This window comes from Neovison vison, chromosome 7 (genome assembly GCF_020171115.1).
Source record: "Neovison vison isolate M4711 chromosome 7, ASM_NN_V1, whole genome shotgun sequence".
NCBI classification, from domain to species: Eukaryota; Metazoa; Chordata; class Mammalia; order Carnivora; family Mustelidae; genus Neogale; species Neogale vison.
In genome coordinates this window covers 12305437-12329258 of record NC_058097.1, presented here as the reverse complement: position 1 = coordinate 12329258, position 23822 = coordinate 12305437, and the positions used below count along the sequence as shown (strand labels likewise).

The window sequence follows — 23822 nt, the reverse complement described above, 5'->3', positions numbered from 1 at the left end:
AACACTGCCTAGTTGTGGCCCCAGCGGGAAGGTGGCCGGGAGCCACTGCTGCTATCCACGTGTGCCGTCTGTAAGGCCGGGTCCCCGCTACGAGCTCTCCCCAGGAGAGCCTTAGGCTGTGCCTTAAACACAACCATCAAGTGAATCATTTCTAGCACCTCAGCCTGACAGAAAACCTTGGATCTAGCCTCTGGCTCTCCTCCAAAGGTCCTGCGTCCTACGCTGCCTGACCGTCCCAGCCGAGGAGACAAAGGACGCCAGCGAACGCGGCGAGTCAGCGGCGAGAGCAGTGAGCGCCACGGCACAGCCGCGCGGCCGCTCCTGGCAGAGCAGGGAGGGGGCTTGCGGGGTCCTCCCAGTCACCAGAGAAGATTTCACAAGTAAAAACCTGCAAACTCTTTATTAAATTCTCCCATTTCATCTGTACAGAAAAAAATGCACATTATGTTCAGGATCTCAGTAACATCTCAAAATTACACAGCATGAACATGTAAAAACAAGGAACTGCCGGGATTTTATACATAGAAAGAAAAATCATTTACAAAAGAGGCTTGTTAATTTTACTTTTTTTTCTCTTTCTTAAAAAAAAAAAAGTTCAAGGCCTAAGATCTCGCACAGCATCTGCTGTTCAGTCTTTTTCCTGCTTGGGACTGACCTGGGCACGCTGAGCCACGGGAGCCGCTTGGGGAAGCCTGCCGTGGCCCAGCGCTGCCGTGGCCGCCCCGGCCCGTGTGCAGCAGCCTGCCCTGGGGCCCGCTCCTGCCTCCCCGGCTCTGGCACAGGCCTACTGGGCTCTGGGGTCCAGGTGTCAATTCCATGATGGGGGAAGGCAAGAACAGAACATAGAGGCACTATCTGAATTTTCTCCTTGCTTAGGCAGGTCTCTCTACTGCCCGTATCCCAACATCCCTAATGGTGTGTGGTGACAGATCTTGGGAGAGGGGAGGAGAGGAAACCGCCGTCAGGATCCTGTCACCCCAGTCCAAGCAGAGAGTCCCACCTTGTGCTCTGGACGAGAACACTCCCTGGGTCCCCACGGTGACCTCACTAGATGGCTCAGGGAAGCTGGTCACTATGAAAAGTCAGTCTGAGTTTGTAGGACTTATCTGTTGTCTGAGGTCGGGGCAGGAAGGGGGCTTCGCCTTTGAACTTGACTGCTATTAACAGGTGACCCTGGTCCTAATGGAGAGGAAGACCAAGAGGAGAGTACTAGAGAGGGGGCTGACCGAAGACAGATGAGAGAGGGAGACATTAAGAAAGAGGCAGGCCAGAACATCAGGTCTGGGTCCACAGCCCCTGGGAATCGAGACCAGGAGAGAAGAGGTGAAGACAGGGGAGTCCCTAAAGGCCCAGGAGAAACTCAGGCTACTGGAGCACTGCATTTCATAAAGTGAGGCATGTGCCGTCCAAATGGTAGGAAATAAAAAGGATCTGCCAGGTTTCTCAAATTTGTAAGAATCTGAAATATAAGTATTATATACCTAACGGCACACAACTCAAACCAGCTGTCTCCCCTTTGTTTTACGGCAAAATTTAGGTTGAACGTGTCGGGCTGGGCTGGCTGGCGTTGGGGCTCTCCGTTATCTGCTCACTGAACATAAGCTGTAGTCGGGGTGTGGGTAGTTTTTGGTGGGAGAGGGCAAGAAACAGGAAATGAAAGCCTTTCCTCAGAAGAACTTGAGACCAGCTAAGTAAGGAGGCCGCCCCATGAAGCAATCCACCTCTCCCTGGATGAATCACACTATAGTGGGGTCTTTGGGAAAGAAGCTATACCACAGCCTGGGGGTGGGGAGGATGGGAGCCATTTCTGGAAGTCATACGCACACATGAAAGTGAATCTTCTCTTGGGAAAATAAAAGTCGGCATGTAAGTTCCTTTCCATTTTGTCTGATGATACGAAAACGGGTAATACAGACCTCTTTACTACTGGATTCTTTTATTATGCGACTTCGGGAAATGGGAGGAAGTGAAATCTGATCATTCAGTCACCTCTTCTGGGAAAGCAGAATCTCCCTCCCTCTCCCCCCACAGAGCTGCTCACTGTCCCCCAGAAAAGGAAGTGCAGGATATGAGACAGTGGAAGGCCTGCAGGGAATTCAAGCCGATGCCTGCGAGTACCAGAATCCCTGGCTTCCACGGACAGGCCGGCTCAGAACAAGCCGACTGGACACACAGCACAGGAGTGGCAGCCGAGGGGTCTTCAGGGAATGCAGAGGACGAAGGCTTTCCTGCTGGGGTGAACCTTTACTCTGGGTGAAAGGGTGAAGCCTTACTCTGCTCCCACCTCAGCACGTCTTGCTAGCAGACTTTTCTTAGGACAGCAGCAAGAGCAGAAGGAGGCCAGGGACGCACCAGAGTAAAGGTCTCACCTCCAGAGCTACCCTTCTGTGAGAGACACTAAAGGAACAGTCTTGTTCCTGACAGCCTGCCTGTATTTCTGATTTCCTGTACCGCAGAGCCTCTAGCCCGGGAGAGTAACCTCCTGGCTCCTGAGGGTCGTGGAGCACACGAAGTAGGACTCCCTGAGACACCGGAGTGAGTTGACAAGGCCAGATGAGTTACCTGGCTACTGTAATTTGCAGCAACTGCCTGAAGCCTTGACCTTGGGGGACCTCCCCACCAATCACCCGATGCTTGTTACCATCTGGGCTAGACACCAGAAGAGATAAGGACAAGGTCCATCACTGGCTCCTCCACTAGGGCCACGGCTTCCTCTTCTCGACTAACTCTCAACTAGCTGATTGATCCACGACTGACCCATAAGGGCCGCAATCCATGAGGCACAGCACCCGTGTTTTTCCACTGAAGGACAGAACGGAGACAGCTGAGCTGCAGGTTCGGATGGTGCTGGGCCCCCTGGAGGTAGAAACTGCTCAGGACACTATCTGGGACTCTGAAGAACGGGTCACCTGAAACTATTCCAAGCAGGATGGTGAAATGCTTTCTAGCAACAAGCAACTGAAAATACTGGCAGAATTATCCCTTTTATTCTATTTCTAAATATGACAAATGCTTCAAGAATCAAACTCCTTCTCAGGCTTCCAGATTTGCTGTAGACAACTAAGACAAACCCAAAATGTCAAGACACATTAAACCATGGAGATGTTTTACACACATTGGGAGGAAAAATGTACAGATGGAGCGCGGTACCCGCACACTCACCAAACGGTGAACGTTTATTCTATCCTGTAAGCCATGCCAGAAGCTGGTGGGGGCCGGCGTTTAGACGACATCCCCAGTTCTCATTCCCAAGCTCCCACAGCTCAGGTGGGCACTCCTGGAGGTGGACCATGCGGACCAGCCCAATTCAGTTCCACAATGGTGGCAGTAGGGGGCTTCTGCCCGAACTCCAAGAGTTTCAATCCCAGGGTAGGTGCTGAGAATCAGGAAGACCCTAAGAGCATGAATGAGGGGACCAAGCAGCTTAGCAGCTCCCCTTGGTGACTTAAAGTACCCTAGGCAGGGGAACAGAGCTGGCTTCTGGACCCCACTGCCTCCAGGAAGGGTAGCAACAAGAAAAAGAAGAAAACCACAGTATTCAAATATATGTCAGTCAGATTAGACTAGAAGTAATTTGAATCAACTGATCCACACACTGACCCACTTTGTATCGAACACATTTCAGGGGAGACAAATGTGGTGTAGGTCCCGCAGCTCATGTGGATGGTGGCAAACGAGGGGCAGGGCAAGGAAGGGCGCCATGGTCTATGTGGACAGTTTAGGCACGTGATTTATAATACTCTGTGGACGTCTAACAGGTTAATAAAATATATATTATATAAATATATCTCCTCCTGTACATGCCGCCCCCTTGTGCAGCCACCGTGACTCCAGGCCCCAAACTCAAACCAAGGTGTGCCAGGTTGCACCCTGATGCTTGCAACACTCCCCTGTACACGCCAAACCTGTCATCCCACACTGGAGGGACGAGGGAGGACGGCCAGGAAGACTGCTTCCATCAAGCTCAGATTCTGGAAAGACTGGTGAATCATCAAAGTACAACATTTGGCCAATGCCTACTACAGTGGGTGTACACAGCAAATGGACAGAAAGGAAAAAAACCACGGAGAATAGGCTCCATCTTTTAACACAGTAACTTTCCAAGTCCTCTCCACAAAGAGGCATGAGGGAACTTGTCTGGGAAGACGGTCTTGAGCCTGCAGAAGGGTCAAGTTGGACGGCCAGTCACACCCTGAGACCACGCTAAATCTTTATAAGCCACTGTCTCGGACCTGCATTGTTGCCCGAAGCATAAAGCAAAGTGAATCAATCCCTGCCCCTCCTTCCCGCCCCGAGCTCCCTCCCATGGTGTGGTTACTGCCTGCCGGCAGGCCTTCTTAAACTACTACTATCCCCACCAGGGTCAGTCCAAATGGGACTGAGTCCTGTGCTAGCCTGGAGGAGGAAGATGCCTGGGATCCTGCTCCCTGGGACTCAGGGTCCAGCCTCTCGGCGCAGATCAAGTGACTGACCAGCTTCACACACTTTCAATCTCCTCCCCAACCCTTCACCCTTGGCCTGGGGAAGCTCATGCTTGCTTTACTTCACTGAAGTGAGGAGATCATAGGAATACTCATGGCCGTGGTGTCTTGACCAGCAGTGGCTCTATTAAGGTGGGAACTGGAAGGCATCACTGTTTCAGCAGAAGAAAACAAGACCCAGAGCAGGCTGGTTAGTGGTTTCCCACTCCTCGGTGAAGTCCATGGCCCCCGCATGGTCCAAAGGTGCTTTTGAGAAATGAGCAAGACATCCCGGTAACAGCATATTGGGTGGTGTGTTTTCCCTTAAAGTCCTGCCTTCGCTTTACAGTCGCACAGAAGAAATAACCCCATTGCCCAAGTCAAGCCTGGAGGAGATGTGTTACTATATACATTTTTTTCTTTCTTTAAAAATTTTTTTTTTTTTTTTTTGGTGTTTTGTTTTTGTTTTTGTTTTTTTTAAAAAAATCATTTGAGTTGCAGGTCAGGTAAGTTGGTTCTGGAAGTACTGGTAGTTCCATTGGTATGAGAGAGATTTGCCTACGGGCAGGTAAACCCAAATTTGCCAATACAGGCAATAACCCAAGCGGCCAACTGCTGTTGCTGCACAAAATGGTCGAGGAGGAGGAGGGCACCATGGACACGGGCGAAGTCGGAGACGGGACAATGCAGAGGACACCTGCAGCTGCTCTAACATGGGTGTTGGTGCCACCTCTGAGAAGAACGAGGTGAGTGGGTACACTATACAGGAGGGCTGTACAAACCGGGCACTGGACAGGTAGTTCCTCTGGTGGTCAAGGTGGCTCTACCTGTCCTTGAGCTCTCGTGTTACTCGCTTGGTGATACGTCCACACATTAGGCCGATCAGGAACAATATACAGATGCTCCCACTGATCACAGAGAGGATGTAGTTCTTTGACGGAGATGTCATCACTTGCATGGCGAGGTCAGAGAAGCCATCTGCTGGGGCCACCTGGAACGACACACCGCAGCATTGGCCTCTGAGAGAACTGTGCTGGGGCAGTGTTAGCTCTAACTTGGCCCCCCTCAATCTTTAGTTGATGCCCTTTCTTTTGGGGAGAGAAGACGAGGGACAAGAAAATCAAACACAGAGCTACAATTCCTTTTCCTGATTGTAATATGGTGCATATCTACTGAATAAAATTAGAAAATACAGACAAACACAAAGAGGTGGGATCTCATATGATCCATCACGGTGACCTCCACCACCAACCTGGCAGCAGCCCTTACACTAGGGACCTCACCGCAGGTGGGGCCCTGGCAAAATGCTCCAAGTGGTTTTGCTTTTTCTCCAATGAGGTTCCATACCCAGCGTGGAGCCCATAGCGGGGCTTGAACTCATGACCTGAGCTGAGATCAACAGTCAGCTGCTCAACCGACTGAGCCACCCAGGGGCCCCACTGACATGTTTTTAGTCATTTAGTCCTCAAACCAATCCCACATTACAGCTGAAGACCCAGAGGCCCAAGGGGTGTGAGATGGTTACTTGTACAATGTCGCAAGCTCTTAAGTATTCAGATTTATTTTTATAAACAGAGAGAACAGTTGAGAATGTGTTGGATGCTACTTCTGTATCTTAACTTCCTTTTACTCACCATTAAATCGTGAGCGCTGCCCCCGGTAGAAACACTGTGTAAACATGACTCAGGCTGACTGAACACACGGCACCGCTCCCACAGTTATGGACCTGAAGTCTAGCCAGTTTCCATCCCAGGCTCCTCTCTGCTTTCTCGAATGGACCTCTATGCAGCCCACAACAGAAGAATCAGGGCCCAAAGGCTCCCCAGGTGCACAGGGACACGGACCTGCTCTTTTCGGTTCTCAACTTAGCCTGGGTACCTGAGAGGGTCTGCCCAGACATGTGGCTATGTCTATCTGCTTCTCTACTCATCGCATAGCACAAGGAGGTTTCAGATGAACCTGAATCTGAGCACTGACATTTGCCAACAGGAAGTGATCAGTAGTCACTGCAGCAACTTAGCAACTGACCCGTGGAGATGGCGAGTGAGGATGAGACTAACGTGGCGCCCTCCGCTGCCGCACTGAACCGAGGGCTTCCAAGCTGACTATGTTTCCTTGGAAGAACGGGTGAGGGACGTGCTTGCTACTTGTACAGCTGTGATCCCTTCCCTTCCATCTGGGTGTGAAGACTTTTCATGGTCCTTCCTGTCTGCTTGTTACCCTTGACCTTTCATGCAGGTGACAGAAGGAACTGTTCAAGAAAGTGGTCAAGCTGGGGAAGCTTCAAGGACACGGACAGACTTTTCAAGTCCCCTTACTGCTGGTCTTGCAGCAAGGACAGGAAGGCCGGTGGAGGATCTGGGGAACCGACAGAGGTGGTTGTTTCAGGAGACTCCCTCAGTCCTTACCTTTGCAGCGTAACTCCACATTTCAATCCGGTCATTGAGGCGTTTTTTGCACTCGGGTTGTAACCTTACCCGCTTATCCTCCAGGGCCTCCATGAGGCAGGACATTTCTGTGGAAGAAAAGGGATAAGAAGGGTCACACTGTCCAGAACAGAAATCTCCATAAGGCTGGGGAGAAAGGGACCTCACCACCAGAAAATGCAGATTTGGAGGCTACACAAAGTTAAATCCATTCTAGGAAACTTGAACCAAGATTTCACATGAAGAAGAATGTTGAACTTCCAAGGCCAGCTGCCCATCCCTTAAAACCTCTCTCATTTTTACTGGGCACATCTGGCTCAGAAACAACCTTCTACCAGGATTTGCCCAGTGTGGCCACTGGGAAAGCTGATGAAGCAGCTCCAGTTTGGAAAAGGGGGAAGAGGGCGGTGATGATGACTAAGTTTTGCTTTCCTGATAAGTAACTCAACCCTCCCTTTTCATCAGGTGCGTACATCTGGTCATGGCTAGGTCAGTTCAAACCTGCAGGATTCTTCTTAAATTCATTCTGCCACAAAACCCTAGTTGCAGCGTCAACCAGGCCCCCAGAGGATGTTGTCTGTGGCTGAGCTGCAGCTGTAGAATGGAGCAGCTGTGAGCACTCGCAGAGGGGAGTCCGAGCGAGAGCTCAGAGAGGGTCAGAGTGAACAGTGACTTACGACGCCCTCGGCCAGGGGTAATGGCTGCACAGTGGTGTTTAATGTCCAGCGCACACGCTGTATGAAGGACTGGGTCCACAAAGATATCTGCTTTGCTCTCCTTCAGCATGTTTAACACTTCCTAGGAAGGGAAAAACATCGCAGAGAGAGCTTTTAGAGAGGAAATGCATCAGATCTGTCATCTGCATATACTTTATACACAAACAAAAAAGTCAAGGAGGGAAGCTTGAGATTAACAACAGAACTTGCTGAGACAGGTGGCAAACTGGTGATGATGCAAAGAATGTAGACTTTTAGCAACTGATTTGATTCCATAAATACACTCAGAGACCTGGTGTAAGCAAAGCCATGTGCAAAGTAAAGCAGGGGGTTATAAAATCACATTTGGGTTTTGCCAGTCTGCTATGCCATATTATTAAATACTAAGTGTTGGTATTTATAGTGGTATAATATAGCTATTTCCTTAATTTAAGAGGACTGAAAAATGTGAAATCTGATCATCAGACTAATATGCTATCTTAAAATTCCCAAACAATGGTCAATATTTGCAAAATGTTTTACTTTACCTCTATTATCCTCAAAAGAAAAAAAAAAAAGACTGAGAGAGCATAAATTTTACTGCAAGAACAATTCTTACTGAGTTTAAAAATGTTCCGAACAAGAGGAATATAAAAGTGATGGAACTGAAATCAGCTCTGCAGTCTCTCCATTTATACACGATGAAACAGGAGGTAAAAATAGGCCAGCAATGCCTTTTTTTTTTTTTTAACTTTTAATTAAATTTATTTATTTACTTGAGAGAGAACGAGAAAGAGAATCTCAAGCAGACTCTATGCTGAGCCTGACGTGGGGCTCAATCCCATGATCCCAAGGATCACAACCCTATCTGAAACCAAGAGATAGACGCTCCACTGTGCCACCAAGGCGCCCCCAGAAATGCTTTCTTAAATAAAGAGTTTGCCTTCCATGGAAAGACTAAATATAGTCTCTATAACAGAACAATAACCAAAACAAGAAAACAAAAACCAAAACTCAAATATTGTTCAAAAAGTCCTCCTTAAGGTTAAATGGGATCATCTGATGGCAAAGCAGTCCAAGGAAAGTATCTGGATTTAGCTTTCCGCCAACTCCCCTTATTCCTCATGTGCAATCGGAAGCATTTCAGCAGATGAAAGAGCCGTGTACAAAGTCACAGTGACTCAACAGTGACATCACTGAAGCACTTTTCAAGAAAAGAAAAAGCTTTTTGAAAAAGATCAAATAGATCATCTCAGTAGCAATTCTGCAAGATAATATACGTTTAGCAGTTGTATTTTGTTAACTTTGTTTTTATGTGCTGTTTCTGAAATGATTTTCACGGATGCAGAGGATGTACTGATATGCTGGACTTGACATTTTGCTCTTGGCAGTGTACTCACGGTGCCCCTCAACAACAGGCTGGCCATGGGGATGAGACCTATTCGCAAAAAAGTAGGACATGCGAAAGAATATTTAAGGTATAGGCAATTAATTGTCAAGAACCCAATTAAAGTTTCCTAAGAGGTAACAGTGTATAATTCTGGGGAGGAAGGTTTCGATGTTATCACTGAGATGTCAGAGGACAGCATTGGAAGGAAAAACAAAAAGGAGTGAAAGCAACAGGAGAAGAGGCATCCGATGGTGGTGGTTACCTTCTTACAGGTGTCTGTCTTGATTTTGAGCAGGTTGACTTTGAGGCACTCTTCCACTTGACCCGTCTGCTCCTGGGCTGCAGCTTCCTCAGCACACAGATTAGAGATCTGTCGGGGAGACACATGAATCACAAGGCTGTCTCTACTCTCACCAGAATTGTCTCTGCAGTCTGTAGATTTGGTGATCCTCCCACATGAGGCCACAGGTCCTCTCCAAGAGTTTCCCAATGTACTTCACTCCCCTCCCTCCTGTACGAACTGCCAGACTCCATTCTTCTTTCCAAGGACTGGCACACAGAGTTGAAAGCCAGTCAGTGTACCCATCTTTATGCTGTCAATCCCAAAATTAGAGACAAGACTGTCCCAGGACTGGTCACAAAGAAGGCAACCCTTGATGACACAGGAGGAAGGTGATATAGCCAAGTGAAATACTAAAAGCAAATGCTTTAAAAGGTGCAGGGTCAACCCAGACTCACAACTTGGCAATATACACACCAACATATAAAGGCGTTCTAAAACACAGTCCACACCAAAAACTAAAAACTTAGCCCTCCTTGGACAGCTTTATGAGTAAACTTCTTATAAAAATCTTTAGCTATGATCCCCTAAAACTGACATGTATTGAACAAGGCCAGTTTTTCACATGGCCTTTTCGAGCTAGAAAGTCAAATAATTTCCAAGGACAGGCATTTCTTTGGTGCTAATCTAAGAGCACTTTATCTTTCTGGCAAGTCTTAGGGTATTCTAGGTTGACCATCAGAATGAGGAGAAGGGAAGAACAAACTACACGGAGACATATGTATGCATGACATATAATAAAGGAGAACTAGGACAACAGAGAAATATGGAATCAACACTACAGTGACGGGACCAGTGCCAAGTCTAATTCAGTGTCACAGAGAACCAGAAACTCAAACAATGGAGAATCCAGAAGATGGGCCTTCAACTATCCTGCATTTAAAGCTGAAGGGAAAGACAATACAGAACTTTTTTCCAATAAACATTTCTCCAAAAACCTCTGTTTGTAACCAGTTTCATACCCAAACCCTACCTCGTCTGAGCAGTGCAGCTGGAGCTGGGGATCGAGTCGGTAATCCAGAGCGGACTCCTGGATAATGATCCGGATCTGGTCTTCGCAGTCTGAAGAGAGCCGCTGCGGGTGACAAAGGGAGACTTCATCAGCCTATCGGGCAATTTCAGCTTTTTATTTGGCCCCTGATTTGGGAAAGTAGGAAAAAGGCTTTGGGAGAGCAGGAGCAAGCTTGGGACTTGTGAAGGAAAAACTACGGGGGCGTCGAGGGTCCTCTACAAACACACCTCTGCGAGAGTCCAAGCCAGTTTACCTGATCAGCGTATCTCAGCTTGAGGCAAGAGATGACTTGACCTTCCAGCTCTGAATCATCCTTGGCCTTCGTCAGGATGCCATGGCAGAATTTAGGAATGTCAGCTTTACAGGCTTTCCTTAACACAGGGTTTAAGCGGTAATCTAGAGTGGAAAGTGGTAAATACCTGATTCACAAACATAAGAAGGGGGGCCTGCCTTTCGAAGGGGGGCATATTATGTCAGTGACCACAAATGAACCACTGATTCGTTTATTTGCTAAATGTTTACAGAGCCCTTACTATGCTGTTTTCAATCAGCAACAGAATTTAATGAAAGAGGAGAGGTGGACACAGAGACCCCAGGAATTCTACTTTGCAGCGGCTCCGTGCACTCTGCCGGCACCAGTATTCTTGCTAGTTGTCACAAAGCCCAAGCTCCCATCACCAACCTTTCCCATAACAGGTGCTTTGGACAGCACTGAGATTACCTGACTCATCTTACCCATTATGTTACAAGGTCTTGCAACAAGAGCCGAAATTTCTCTGTTCTAAAAGACATTACCCATACATTCTCCTACCACATGCAGGAAGTTTTGTTAAGAATCTAGACTTTTCAAAGAACTCTCGTCCTGACTCCTTCTGTCTCCTCCTTCCTATGACTTCCATTCTGTTCTCCCAGCTACTCTTTGAAGGAAGAATAAGCCATTTTGCTTATTGCATCCAGACTGTTCCCTTAAAACCCACGGCCAACAAAGCAACTGTAGTTTAATGAGGCTGGTATATGTCAACTCAACTGCACAGAAGCCACACTCAGTGGGACGGGAAAGCCAGGCTATGATGCTACCTGTGTTCTGGGTGATCTGGCGCTTGGTTATCATCTGTTTGCATTTGGGATCCATCAGTTCACTGTTTTTATTTTGCTTCAAGCACTGCAACATAGTTTTGGAATCTGCTTCTGGACAGAATCTCTGAAAGAAATAAAGTTTTACAAAAGCAGTTACCCAAATACGGCAATTAACAGCGCCCATATCACTCTTCCATCGACTGGTGTGCTAACGACAGCATCGGCTTAAAGAGACTGCGGTACAGGAAATAAAGCTTTGCTTGACCTTCAAAAAAAAAAAAAAAAGAGACTGTGGTACAAGAGAAAGAGCTAAGTCTGAATCTGAACCCAGCCTCAATTTCCCCTTTCTTCATCTCTTCACTACTATGTTGCTCACAGTTCTACTACCCCGTTTCCTACTTTACATAGGACAGACTCTGTACCTACATGGCTACGTTACATGACATCTCTTGAACTTAAGTATTATTTAAGTATGAACGTAATGCCATAACAGGTGGCCAGATAGCCCTCAAGGCATGCCCAACCCAAACGGGAAACTAAAAACTACCTACCAGCCAACATGAACAGGCATGTGGGGAAGGGACCAGGCTAGTTCATCTTTTAACTACGGGGGCTATAATCCTATCAAAGTTTGTGCGGCTAGCCTCTGTACACTTGTTAGTGTCCTTGAAGTCAGAGAGATCCACTTTGGACTAAAAATAAATACCACCTCTATGTGCTAATCAACAGTCTATCTGCTAATCACAGTCTACTGATATCTTACTTCAGATTGCTGAAAAAGTCATCAAAATCTTACAAAACTCCCACAAATCAAAGCCTGACAGGTTTTTTTTTTTTTTTTAAGATTTTATTTATTTGACGGAGAGAGAAAGAGAGAGAGATCAGAAGCAGGCACAGCAGCAGGCAGAGAGAGAGAGGGGGAAGCAGGCTCTCCACTGAGCAGAAAGCCTGATGCGGGGCTCGATCCCAGGACCCTGAGATCACGACCCAAGCCAAAGGCAGAGGCTCGACCCACTGAGCCACCCAGGTGCCCTGACAGTTCCACTTTTACATAGGACTCAAATCTACCAGGCCCAGCTAAAGACACTTCTAACTTTCACAATTCTCTTTGCTATCTGATAGAGTAAAAAATATCACTTTGTTTTAAAGTAGCATTTTATTTTTTAAGTAAATTATAATAAATCATTTTGTTTTAAGTAAGGCATGAGAACTTCAAATTTAATCTCTTCATATATGGGGACAGATCCAGGAACTGGCATCTAGGTTCTCAAGTCAGCCCTGCTATAAAGAAAGCTTACTGGAGAAGTGTATGAGACAGAACTTGTAGAAGAGAAAAGCCTTTTGATTGTGGAAGGATGCTGATCAGGACACTTGGTGGTGGTTTTTTCGGTGTACTGACCACTACCCACCCTCAAAGACTAATCATGTATTTACTGGGTATCTATTCACTCATGCCTTAGGTCAAGGTGAGCTCAGTTAGCTTAGCTCGGTGGTTCTGAAACTTGAGCCAGCACCAGAATCACCCGGGAGACTTGTTAAAACTGACAGCTCTGCTCAGAGTTTCTGATTCAGTAGATATGGTCAGCCCCCAGACTGACCAAGCACTGGTCAGTCCCAGGTGATGCTAAAGGACCACACTGTGAGAACCACAGTCTCATCTGTATAGAACAGGTTGAGTGGTAAGATTACACAGATTTGTTCCGACGTTTAAAGAAGCTTATGTTGTTGTTTTTACCGACCCTGTGCTTACCACCCCCTGGTTTGGGGTCCTTACCTTTATCATCTGCTTGCAGACTCTCATGAGAGTGTAGTCTAGTTCTGGGTCCATCATCTCTGTCTCCTGTAGCTTAAAAACTTTCTGGTGGCAACGGGTACTTAGCTGCTTCTTGTTTTCTTTCAGACATTCGATAATCTAGGGCACAAGAATTATGGTTGTGTTAAGGGGTGTATCCCGGCTTGCTAACTCATGTGTTCTGACAGCAGCCTTCGGTTCTTAGTGCATCCCCCATCTTTTGCTCTATTCCGAATTCCTAGGCAATAGGAATCAGAATTTGCTCACCAAGGAGAATTATATTTATAGATTTACAGCTTCAGGGCTAAGAGTGAACCAGACTATATAAAAATAGTGGATGAGTTGAGCAGGCTGCACTGGAGTCTAAAAGGAAGGAAACCCACTCAAGATTCCTGGTTTCTTCTGCCTTTCTCTGGAGCAAGAGCCCTGACTAGACAGTGGGCACAAGCTAGGAGGCTCAGTTCAACTCATCATTTACCAGACGCATGAGAGAGTCCTTACCCCTGATAAATAGTCTCACAAGGTAAACTTTTGTAAACAAATAACTACCAAAAAAAAAGAAAGAAAGAAGGTGGGGGGGGGTAACATAAAAGCATGAAGTGCCACATGATGGATTTTAAGATAGTGAATTAAAGGTATCCTGGAACCTGCCCTTCCCATTCCACTTTATAGATATTATAAACAAATGATGAAGGGAAGCAGATGGGAAACTGCAATAACTAGGGCTGTACATAAAGTCAGGAGACTTCCAGGAAATCCTCAAGGAACAACCAAGAATCACCAAATAACTGAGAGGGAAAAGTAACAGAGCAATTAAAAAAATACATTTAAGATCCTTAGAACAATACAGAAAAAAATGGTAAACCAGAAGCAAGAACAGATGGTTGTGAAAAGAACCAATTACAGATCTTGGGAACAAAATATAAAACCTAATTGGTGGTCTCTGTAAAGAGAAGAACAGACAGAACTGAAGAATACATTTTTACGCTGGGAAGTAGAACTCAGGAATTACCTCAGTGCAGTACAAAGAGCAAAGACATGGAAAGTATGAAAGAAAAAGAGACAAGGAGGACAGATTCAAACACTCCAGCCATCTGCTACGAGTTCCAGAAGGAAGGAAATGGCAGTGTTTGAAAAAACAGCAACTGCGGGCAATGCACCATGGCAATGCCCCCGACTAGAAAAGGCAGCTGAGCCTCTGGAAGAACACTGACGGGAAAAATCCCGTGCTTGCACTTCATTCCTGACAATTCTGGGTAGGACCCTGTTCTGTGCGTTAAGGAAACAAAGTTTCCCAGGTGACTTTTATGTTAAGAAAAAGAACTAGTCAAGAACTTCTGTGTAATGGGCATGGACTAAGGGAATAATCAGTTTTGGAGGTACATGGTGTTAGGAAAGCTATGGAGAGGAGGAAGCATGTCTCAGGAAGACACGGTGGGGCAGGACAAGGTAACCTGAAAGAGGGAAGACCATGAACAGGAGATCAAGATGAATGCATGTAAGGAACGTACTCTGGGAGAAGTCTGGTAAAGCTTAGGAGGGGATGTTTAGGCTGGAGAGAATGTGAGGAGGCGCATCCCACCACCAAAGAATTATTAAAATGTTACCCTCCCATTTTCACAATTAGAAAAGAAAAAGAGACAGTCACCTGAGCATTGCCATACTGCACAGTGGAACAGTAGTTCTTGATGTCAGTCTTGCAAGCTTCATACAGATCTGGTTCCAGACGGATGTCCTCGGTCTGCACGGGAGGGAGCCAGTATGGAAAAGTGAGCTTATTCTAAACTCACGATGTCAAATGTTCTACAACTCAGGTGCTGACTAGATCTTACCTAGTGACCACAACTCACACCCAGCAAAGCAGCAGCAGTGTGGCCACCACAGTACAAGGAAAGCTGGTATTTAGTTTCAATCCCGCTGGTAACTAGCTAGATGGCCTTGGACTTTCTTTGCAAAACAAAATGCTGTCACCTGCCCGGTCCCTTCACAGCACTGCTGTGACATGAAGTTAGATCATATGATGCGGAAACTACTTCAGAAAGTCAAAACCATTACATAAATGTAGGATCTTACTTTTATTATTATTATTTTACTGAAGGAGTAAGGTTCAAAGCTAGGGACCCAAAGTCTCCATTATAAGAGGACATCAACGCTAGCTCCAGTCAAACATAATTATCACTGAATCGCTCCCACCCTATGCGAAAATCTGGTAATGCAGCTTTTGCGGTATTATTGATATTCGGTATTTGTTACTAGTTTTTGCTTAGACTGAGGTGAAGTAAGTATGATTCACAATACAGAACATATTAAACATACTTTTAGCTGTTTTCTTAACATGGTTTAACCTCAAAAGTAAAGTAGGAGGTTTCCTTTTACAGCGCACACGACAGCTGACTTGCCGACAGCTGTCTCACCTCACGACCCGTCAGCTCACCCGTGCGCGGCACTCCCCTGGAGGGTGCTGCTGCTCAGGGAGCGGGCACAGATCTCAAACTGAAAGATGAAAATTGAGGGAGGCACGGTTGGGTGGCTCAGTCAGTTAAGCATCTGATTTTGGCTCAGGTCATGATTTCAGGGTCCTGGGATCCAGCCGTGCATCAGGATTCCTGCTCAGTGGGGAGCCTGCTTCTTCCTTTCCCTTTGCACCCATACCCCCCTGGCCAGCTTCATGCTCTCACTCTCAAAAAAAAACAAAAACAAAAAAGCCAAACACACACACACACACACACACACACACACACACACACACTGAGGGGGAGGACCTTGCTATAGGCCGTCAGGAAGAGAGGAGGCTTCTCCTGTTCTAGTCTGCTGCTGGACACGAATTTGGAGTAGGTGGCCCGGCTACTGTAGGCAGCCATGGTGAAGGAAACCAGGATTGCTGTAAAGATGGTGCCACAAACAGCAGAGACAACAGGGAGAGACCCTTGATCCTTGAGGGCATCACTGATGCAATGATTGTGTCACATGCTTAAGGCTGAACTTTCAGTGACACGTGGAAGAAATATTTTATCACTTAGGAAAAGTGAAGCAGGAAGCTGTCACATGGTAAAATTTTAGCACAAGACTCCAAGTCTTAACCATTACAGTAGTGGCTAAATCTTCCAATCTGCCCTCACCCTTCACCCCAAGCTGCTAGACCCTGTGTTTGTGGGCCCGGAGGCCGTGCTATGAGGCGTTACCATCTCTAGCTCTTCCACCCGCAGCTGCTTGCGGCACTTGAGGGACACCCTGTGTTCCTTGGCTTCCTGGAGAGTGTCATTGCGCACGGTGGTGCTCAGGCAGATCACCACGTCCACCCTGTCCAGGAAAGGAGAAGGCTGAGACTGGCTGGAGCCACAGGAGGGCAGAGGGCCCAGAGCCAGGCTGAGGCAGGGGCCACACCACCACCCCAGAGTGCATGACCCCCTTTTACCATGCTTCTGAATGCTCTTTCTAGAAGTCTCACTGTGTTTTCAGAGCCTCGAAAGCAGTAATCTGACTGTGTATGTTACAAATGGCTGAAGGCGGACTACATTCCTGACTGGCAGGTAGGCCAGGGCGGGGGGACATGTATGCAAGGACAGTTCAATGCTTGTTTTGTTACAAACATGTGAGCAGAGAGGATTGCGGCTCTTAACTAGACTGTGTCTTTGATGAATGGTGAAATCCATTTCTGAAAGGTACAGAAACCTAAGCAAAATGGGAACTTGGTTTATACGAGGAGGATGTGTTCTAGAAATGTACCTTTGCAAAGAGTGAGATGGAAGAACTGGGGCAGCCATATGGTAAAAGCACATCACTCTCCTCATTGAGACCTGATTCTTAAATGAATCAAGTGTTCGTTCCTTCACTATACTTCTTAACTCAGTAAAAACCCCTGCTGCTCTCTGGAAGAGCTGACGTAATGGGATGATGTTGGGAGGAAGTCAGTTAACCTCTCACTCACGCTGCAACTTGCTCCTCTAAGTGTGCAACCTGAATCTGCCTCCTCAGTCAGACAGCTCGAACCTGGGAACAGTAAAATCGGCCTCCAGGCCTCTCCACGGCAGAACTGCCTGGGTCCCTGTGGCTCCAGGCAGCTGTAAAGATGATCTGGCCACACAATCCAAGTGCTTGGCCATACTACCACAGCGTGTGCTGGCCTCCAAGGCTAATCCTACCAGAACACAGGGTATTTGTCCAGACTTTAGGGAAGAAGAATGAATCAAGTAAAAGCTACATACTTCTTTTTTATGTTGGGGCAAAGTTTCAACACGTCTTCCTTGCAGGCCATTTTAAACTTGTAAGAGAACCGAAAATCCTTCATCTGCACCTGAAAAAGATGATGTGAAAGAAAATGAGCAGCTCTGTGGCACATTCCAACCAGCAATGCGCTTGAAGACTGCAGATGCCCGCCTTCCAGGCCCTATGCAACTCCTCTTCTGTCTCGGGCTTTATGACCGACCCACCTCCTCATTCCTCCCTCTGCTATGGCCACTCTGGCTTCCCTATCACTCTAGTCACGCTGCTCCCTCTGCCAAAAGGGCTCTTCTTCTCCCAGATCCCCCATGGTTTGCTCTGTCACCTCCTTGGCACTTTTATTCAAACACCTCCTTCTGAAGACCCCTTTCTCCTTCACCCTCCACCCTGTAGGTGGCTCTATTTTTCCTTACAGGCCCACCTGAGACTGTATTTACGTTTAAATGTGTTTTTGTGTCTTTCTCTTATTAGAACATAGAACTGACAAGGGCAGGCTTTGTCTGCTCAAGGAGCCCACTGTCTGGGATGGGTGCCCTCAGAGGCCCTCAATATCATTTGGTAAAGGCAAATGATAAACCAAAGGCCCCAAGAAGAGATCAATTTTATACAGATGACAGATTTCATCCTTGTGGGAAGGAAGAGCTTGTTTTACCGGAAACACTTCCTTTAGATCTGTGCCAACTTTGAATACAGTTTAACCTTAGTTGGATGTCCTGATATGGCAATAGGATTTAAAAGAGAAAAAGGCTTAGGGTCTAGTGTACTGATAGACATTTGGACTGCTGCACTGAACAGAGACATGAAATGGCAATCCCACTGATACCAGCCATGTAAGCAAAGGCTAACACACCTGACAAAAGCAAGCAATGTCACTCATCTCTATCCCCACTGGGCTGCCTGTTCCCTAAGGGTACAGACTCCATCTTTTTAAAAAAAAAAATTTTTTTTTTTAACAGACTCCCATCTTATTTAGCACTGCATTCCCAGAACTTGCCATTGTGCCTGGCCATAGTGGATAAAGACCACTGTTTTTGAGAACCTGGAAAAGGCATATTTGGAAAAAATGATTTCTCATAGAAGAGGTACTCTGACGCTCTGGAAGAGAAAGGAATTCAGAAGAATCCAGGCAGCCAAGACAGGCAGGGTTTGCCTGGCATTACTGACCAGCTGGAAGTGGGTGACTCCAATGGCACACTTCTCATTCATATCCTTCTGGTGTTTGTTCTGAATCAGACACTCCATCAGGTCCCCAGAGTCGATCTGGTTATCTGCCACGTCCTGGGGAAGGCAGTGCACATTTACACTTCATTTCTAACAATTAATGAACAAATCTTGCACCCCAGTTCATAAAAAAAATGAAAACTAGACTGACTCTAGGGCCTCCCTCAACATGATATATCATAATTTATATCAAAATCAGCCTAAGAAATTATAAGGGATAAACATTTAGTGGACTAAAAGTTGCACAGCAAGTTGCCCTGCACCAAGCTGCGACAAGAACATGTCCTGTGTGGGGCTTTGCCCCACCCCCCCCACTCCCCCCACCACCCCAACTCCATGCTGTCAGCAGCTGGCTTCACGATCACACCCAATGCTGCCTCCTGATTGTCAGATCCTTATGGTTCCCGCATGACTCCACCCCCACCATTTAGCTAGTTCAACAAGTGAATAAACTAATAAAGTAACAGAATTCATTCAATTTACAAGGAGAAGCTATCATCAGTGCTAACAAAGCCTGAGATGATGAAGCGGAAGCACCTCAGCGGTGCTCAGTGATTCGCTGCGGGATCCCCTATGGCGGGCATCTCGATGACTGCCGCCAACCTGCCAACCTCGTACCAGGGCACCTCCCAAGCACAATAAGATAAGGTTTTCCAGGATCGTGGCACCCCCCCACCACCCCCGACCCGAATCTGTTTACATTTTCAACTTTCACTCAGGAGTCATATATGCTGGAGAGGTTAAGTGCAATATACTTGAGGGCCAAAGTCCCAGTGAATTTGGTTTATGCCTCTTCTGTTTCTCCAGACATTACTCACATGGCAAAAGTTCTGAATTATGGGCTCACAGGCTCTCATCAGCAAGGCTTCTATTTGAATGTCCTGTAGAAGATTAAACATAATAATAATTCTTCTTTAGAAGGAGCTATTTGTGACAAGAGTGGCAGTTTGTGTTTCTGAATCAGTAGCAAGTGATGGACAAATAATCTAAGATGTACATTTGGGAGCAATTCTAGTTTTTAGGTTAGCGAGCCCCAGCACAGACTGAACTGTTCCTCCATTATATTCTAAAGGGCAAGTTTTTCTAGAGGTAGATACCCCATGAGCCGGAGCAAAAAAAAAGAGAAGGCAGAATTAAGAACAGTGCAGAGGAAAAAGCATTTAACAGTAATCCTGGAGTTTAGCTTTTGGACTTTTTCCAAATGGCTAAGCAGTTCCAAATGAAAATGTGGGTAACTGACATCTGTCTTCAGTTTATAAGCTCCCCAAAACGATGACAAACCACTGCCTCTGGGGGATGCACACGAATGTCTTTAAGCAGACAGTAACCTCTGTGCCGCACTAGCTGCTGAAATAACAACTCCCTTTCACGAGGGACACACCCCAGAATGTCCTCCTAAGCCTAAAAGGACAATGAGGATGGGAGAAGCAGATGATACAAGATGAAAGAAAGCAATAAACTTTTGAAAAATAGAAAGCAAAAAAAAAAAAAAGAAAAAAAGAAAAAAAAGACTAGTTGGGAAATGTAATTTTATATATTGCCAACTCGAACTGTTCTAAAAAGCTTAAAATAAGAAAAAAAAGAGCAATCCCCTGTTTCCCTGATTTCTACTCCCATAAGACAATTTTATTAACATTTTTTAGCTGCTCTCTCCCCAGTAATGCTCTCTGTATTTCTAAATAATATGTCTATGCCTACGAGACTTTCTAACTTCTTTTTTAATATTTCTGTGGGTTTCAGGATGAAACAGGGATAAACATACATATTCAGTCTTCCACGTTTAAGTGGAAATCCCAGGCTTTTATTTTGTTACTGATGACACAAACATTGCCAGATGACCTAACTGAAAGAGCTGCGATAAGAGAACAGGAACAGGAATGCTTGGACTATTCATGCATGTGATTAAGCAATCTGAAGCACAGCTGCTATCTTTTCTTAAAGGGGAGGAAAAAGATTGGTCTAATCACTGTGATAATTCTAATTTTTGAAGAAAACCAAAGGGCTAAGTGTCTAGCATATTTCTCTGGAGATGAGAAAAGGGGTTCAGGAAGCAACACAATGTACTTCTCTGTAAAGCCAACGAAGGGAATGGGCACTCTCAGGGGCAGAGAAAGGGCAGGACTGAGAAAAGAGGACAGGCCCCTGACAGGATGCCCGTAGTCTCTGAGCCACAAGTCGCTTACCTCGGATTCTAACTCGGTGAGGTTGCCGACTATATCTCTGCACTCTACAGCCAGGTCGTCAAGGTGGTCCTGGAGGCACTCAAGCTCCTGCAAATAAGAAAGCAATCCCCTGGCATTTTTCAATTATATAAATGAACAAGGGAAGCCGAGAGAACAGTATCTATTTCCTTTGCAGTGGTCCTCCTTATCTTTTCTTTTTAAAAACTATTTCACTGAATGGAACACTAAAGCTTTATTTGAGTTCCCAAACCGGGATTGTAGAGAAGATAAGCACTTGATGTAACAGGGTGGTTGATAGGGTCAAGGGGAAACAAGCGCCATACAAATCCTCCAGAAGGCCAAATCGATAAGTCCAACAAGAATCAATGTTCAGATGTCCTCAGTGTCTAAAAATTTTATCAGGCCTTTACTCTATTCCATTAACAACCTGTTATTCCATTTTTAAAATCTGTGTTTTGATATCTTTGCTCCTGTTTTATATCTGCATGTCAATAATAATCAGTGAACAACAGAGTCACAGTAGAATGACATGCAGTATTTTAAGATCCTTCATAAGCAACACAGGTTGGGACCCGGTGTCCAAAATCCAGCATAGAGCTGACAGCTCCTCCCAGTCAAACCTGGGATTCTAACCCTAGCCCACATGGAAAAATCCTGAGGGAAACTGCAGAGCAAGTGAGCACACTAGGGTTTGGGCATCAAAAAGCTATCTTGTCTGGGCTTTGGAACCTGACCTGGAGTGACTTTGTACCATCAATCCATTACTATTCCTTTTAGAAATTTAGAGGTTTTAAGCAGAACAGGAGCTCACTTTCCCAAAGCTATCAACAGCTATTTCTCGGCAAAGGCTCTATTAAAGGACCAAGTTTAACTTAGTATCTGCAAGAATCTGTTTTAGAATTAGAATAGGAATGGACAAGCAGGGTTGGAGGAGTTATACAATAGCCAGAAAGGGGGTAAAGAACCCTGAAGGAACATGCATAAAACCTCTGGAGTAAGAGAAATGGCTAAGGAAAAAATCCCATTCACAGAACCCTTTCCTAACTGGAGCTTCACAGCGATGGGGGGCAATACAGTGCAGCTTCCTCAATGTTACTTTGAAGGGGGTGTGAAAGGAAACTGTTCTCTCGGATTCCATATGACCCCATCCTTTGTTTTGTTAGACAAAGGCAGCAGAAAGCTCAACTGCAGGCATTTTCTCACAATAAAATTGACAGAACCGCAGCAGGCCCAGGAAGCAGACTGCTGAAAATGATATTGGCAGGGCCAACAGATCTGAGTAGTGAGCCAGTGCCGCTTCTTAAAAATGCCCAACTCTTGTTCATGGTGAGTTGCTGGTAGTTAATCCCAGAGGATGTTCTGGAGTAGTAAAAGTGGAATCTGGAAACCTAAGTTCACACCTTGTTCTAGTATTACTGGAGCTTTAAACAAGTAGTTATTCCTCCATGCTTGGTTTCCCTGCCTTAAGACAGAAGACAAATCTCCCTCCTAACTTATTGTGCTAGAATGCACTAATGTAGCTTTTCCGTTTTTCAAACCAGGCACAAAATTTTAGGAACCATTCGTAACATGCATGTAATTCTTGGGGGCTGTTTCTTCTCTACACTCCCCTGTATAAAGAGGTTGTAAGACAATGGACCTGATGTGTGGCAAGGATTAGATCTGAGTAGTAACCAAGGAAGTCAATATACTTAGCTCCTATGGGCTTCAATTTTGTCAATTACTAAATGGAAAAAATAAACACACACACTATTCACGCATGCCAGTATTTATTTATGTTTATGTTGATACCCTGCCCTCCCTCAAAAGGACTTTAATGTACCTTATAAAGGTGAGAAAAGAAAAAAAAAGCAATATAAAATAACTTTAAAACAAATTAAAAAAAAAAAAGGAAAAGAAAGTATGGTTAAAAAAAAAATAAAGTGTGGGATGAAGCTAGCGGTAAGCTTGGTACACAAAATGCCTACCACAAAATCTTACATACTTGCTACAGGCAAGCCATAACTTTGGAGTCAGGTTTTTTAACAGGCAACACAAAGAGGGAAAATCATTTACAAAATACAGTAACCATAATATATAAACAAAACAACTGCTTTGGAAAAGTATAATTATTCCTGATAAAGAGAACAAAGGGAAAATTTTCCTTAGGATTTCTTACGAAGAAGATATTGAATTATGTAACAAAAATAGAGATACATTTTATAGCATTTGTACTCTATGTAAAGTGTTCATCATGAATGTTATTATTATTATTATTATTACTATTATAAGATAAACAGGTATAGCTATGTCAGTTACCTGTCCGGTCTCTGTTTTCTCACTGCACCATTTTCCCAGATCAATCAGGCACTTATCCTGGAGGGCAGGATCCAGCTTAACATCCATGGCACGTTGATGTAGGATCCTCTGCACCTCAGCTCGGCACTCCCGAGACAGCTATATGAGAAAGAATAAGCAAAACACTTTAAAAGTACAGAACCAAAACAAAAAGACAACACATAAAGGAAATCTGGCGTTAGGAAACTAATAATGTTATAGCTACTTATACGAATTTTATAACCCAAATCTCTTCCAGAGTGAGGATTAAATCTTCTGGGAGGCTTCTACAAACCCACAACTCAAGGAAGGAGATCTTAGATTCAATGTTTTCTAATCTACTGAATGAAACAATATCCTTTTCTCAGAGTACATGGATAAAAAGTGAACTGGATTTAAGTTTTTTGTTTAGGAAAACTAATCTGCTACTACTCTATGAATGCAGAGTAGAATGCCAGCTTCTGTTCAGAAGAGAATACACACCTGGGTCAGGAACACTGAATTCAAATTTACCTAGCTCAAAACAAGCCTAAAAACCATCTGTATCCTGGTGAAGAGTTTCTAATGGATCCTTAAGCTAAATGAAGTTAGGGCAGCAATATTTAGTTGTCTCTTTGTCATTTAGATTTCAGTAATTTAAAGAAAAAACTGGAAATGTCTGCCGACATTTTGTCGAAATACTTTGTTGA

The 23822-nt window shown here is 45.3% G+C and overlaps 1 protein-coding gene across 2 annotated transcripts in view; it reads right to left on the bottom strand.

Annotated features, from left to right (window-relative positions):
- Nucleotides 1-372: 372 nt before the first annotated feature.
- GLG1 (golgi glycoprotein 1) overlaps nt 373-23822 on the bottom strand; it is a 164803-nt gene continuing 141353 nt past the window's right edge. Inside the window, exons 12-27 of one of the 2 annotated variants that reach the window (XM_044255739.1) lie at nt 23116-23253; nt 20818-20904; nt 19453-19515; nt 18578-18691; nt 17398-17486; nt 16375-16492; nt 14841-14933; nt 13175-13312; nt 11401-11524; nt 10577-10719; nt 10285-10386; nt 9234-9341; nt 7564-7684; nt 6869-6975; nt 5289-5451; nt 373-4245 (exon numbers count right to left, since the gene is read on the bottom strand). In XM_044255739.1, the coding sequence (XP_044111674.1) occupies nt 4169-4245; nt 5289-5451; nt 6869-6975; nt 7564-7684; nt 9234-9341; nt 10285-10386; nt 10577-10719; nt 11401-11524; nt 13175-13312; nt 14841-14933; nt 16375-16492; nt 17398-17486; nt 18578-18691; nt 19453-19515; nt 20818-20904; nt 23116-23253 (1785 nt within the window). In that variant the 3' untranslated portion in view covers nt 373-4168. Of the gene's footprint in view, nt 5452-6868; nt 6976-7563; nt 7685-9233; nt 9342-10284; nt 10387-10576; nt 10720-11400; nt 11525-13174; nt 13313-14840; nt 14934-16374; nt 16493-17397; nt 17487-18577; nt 18692-19452; nt 19516-20817; nt 20905-23115; nt 23254-23822 lie in introns of both variants that reach the window. The other variant, XM_044255738.1, reaches the window with a different exon arrangement.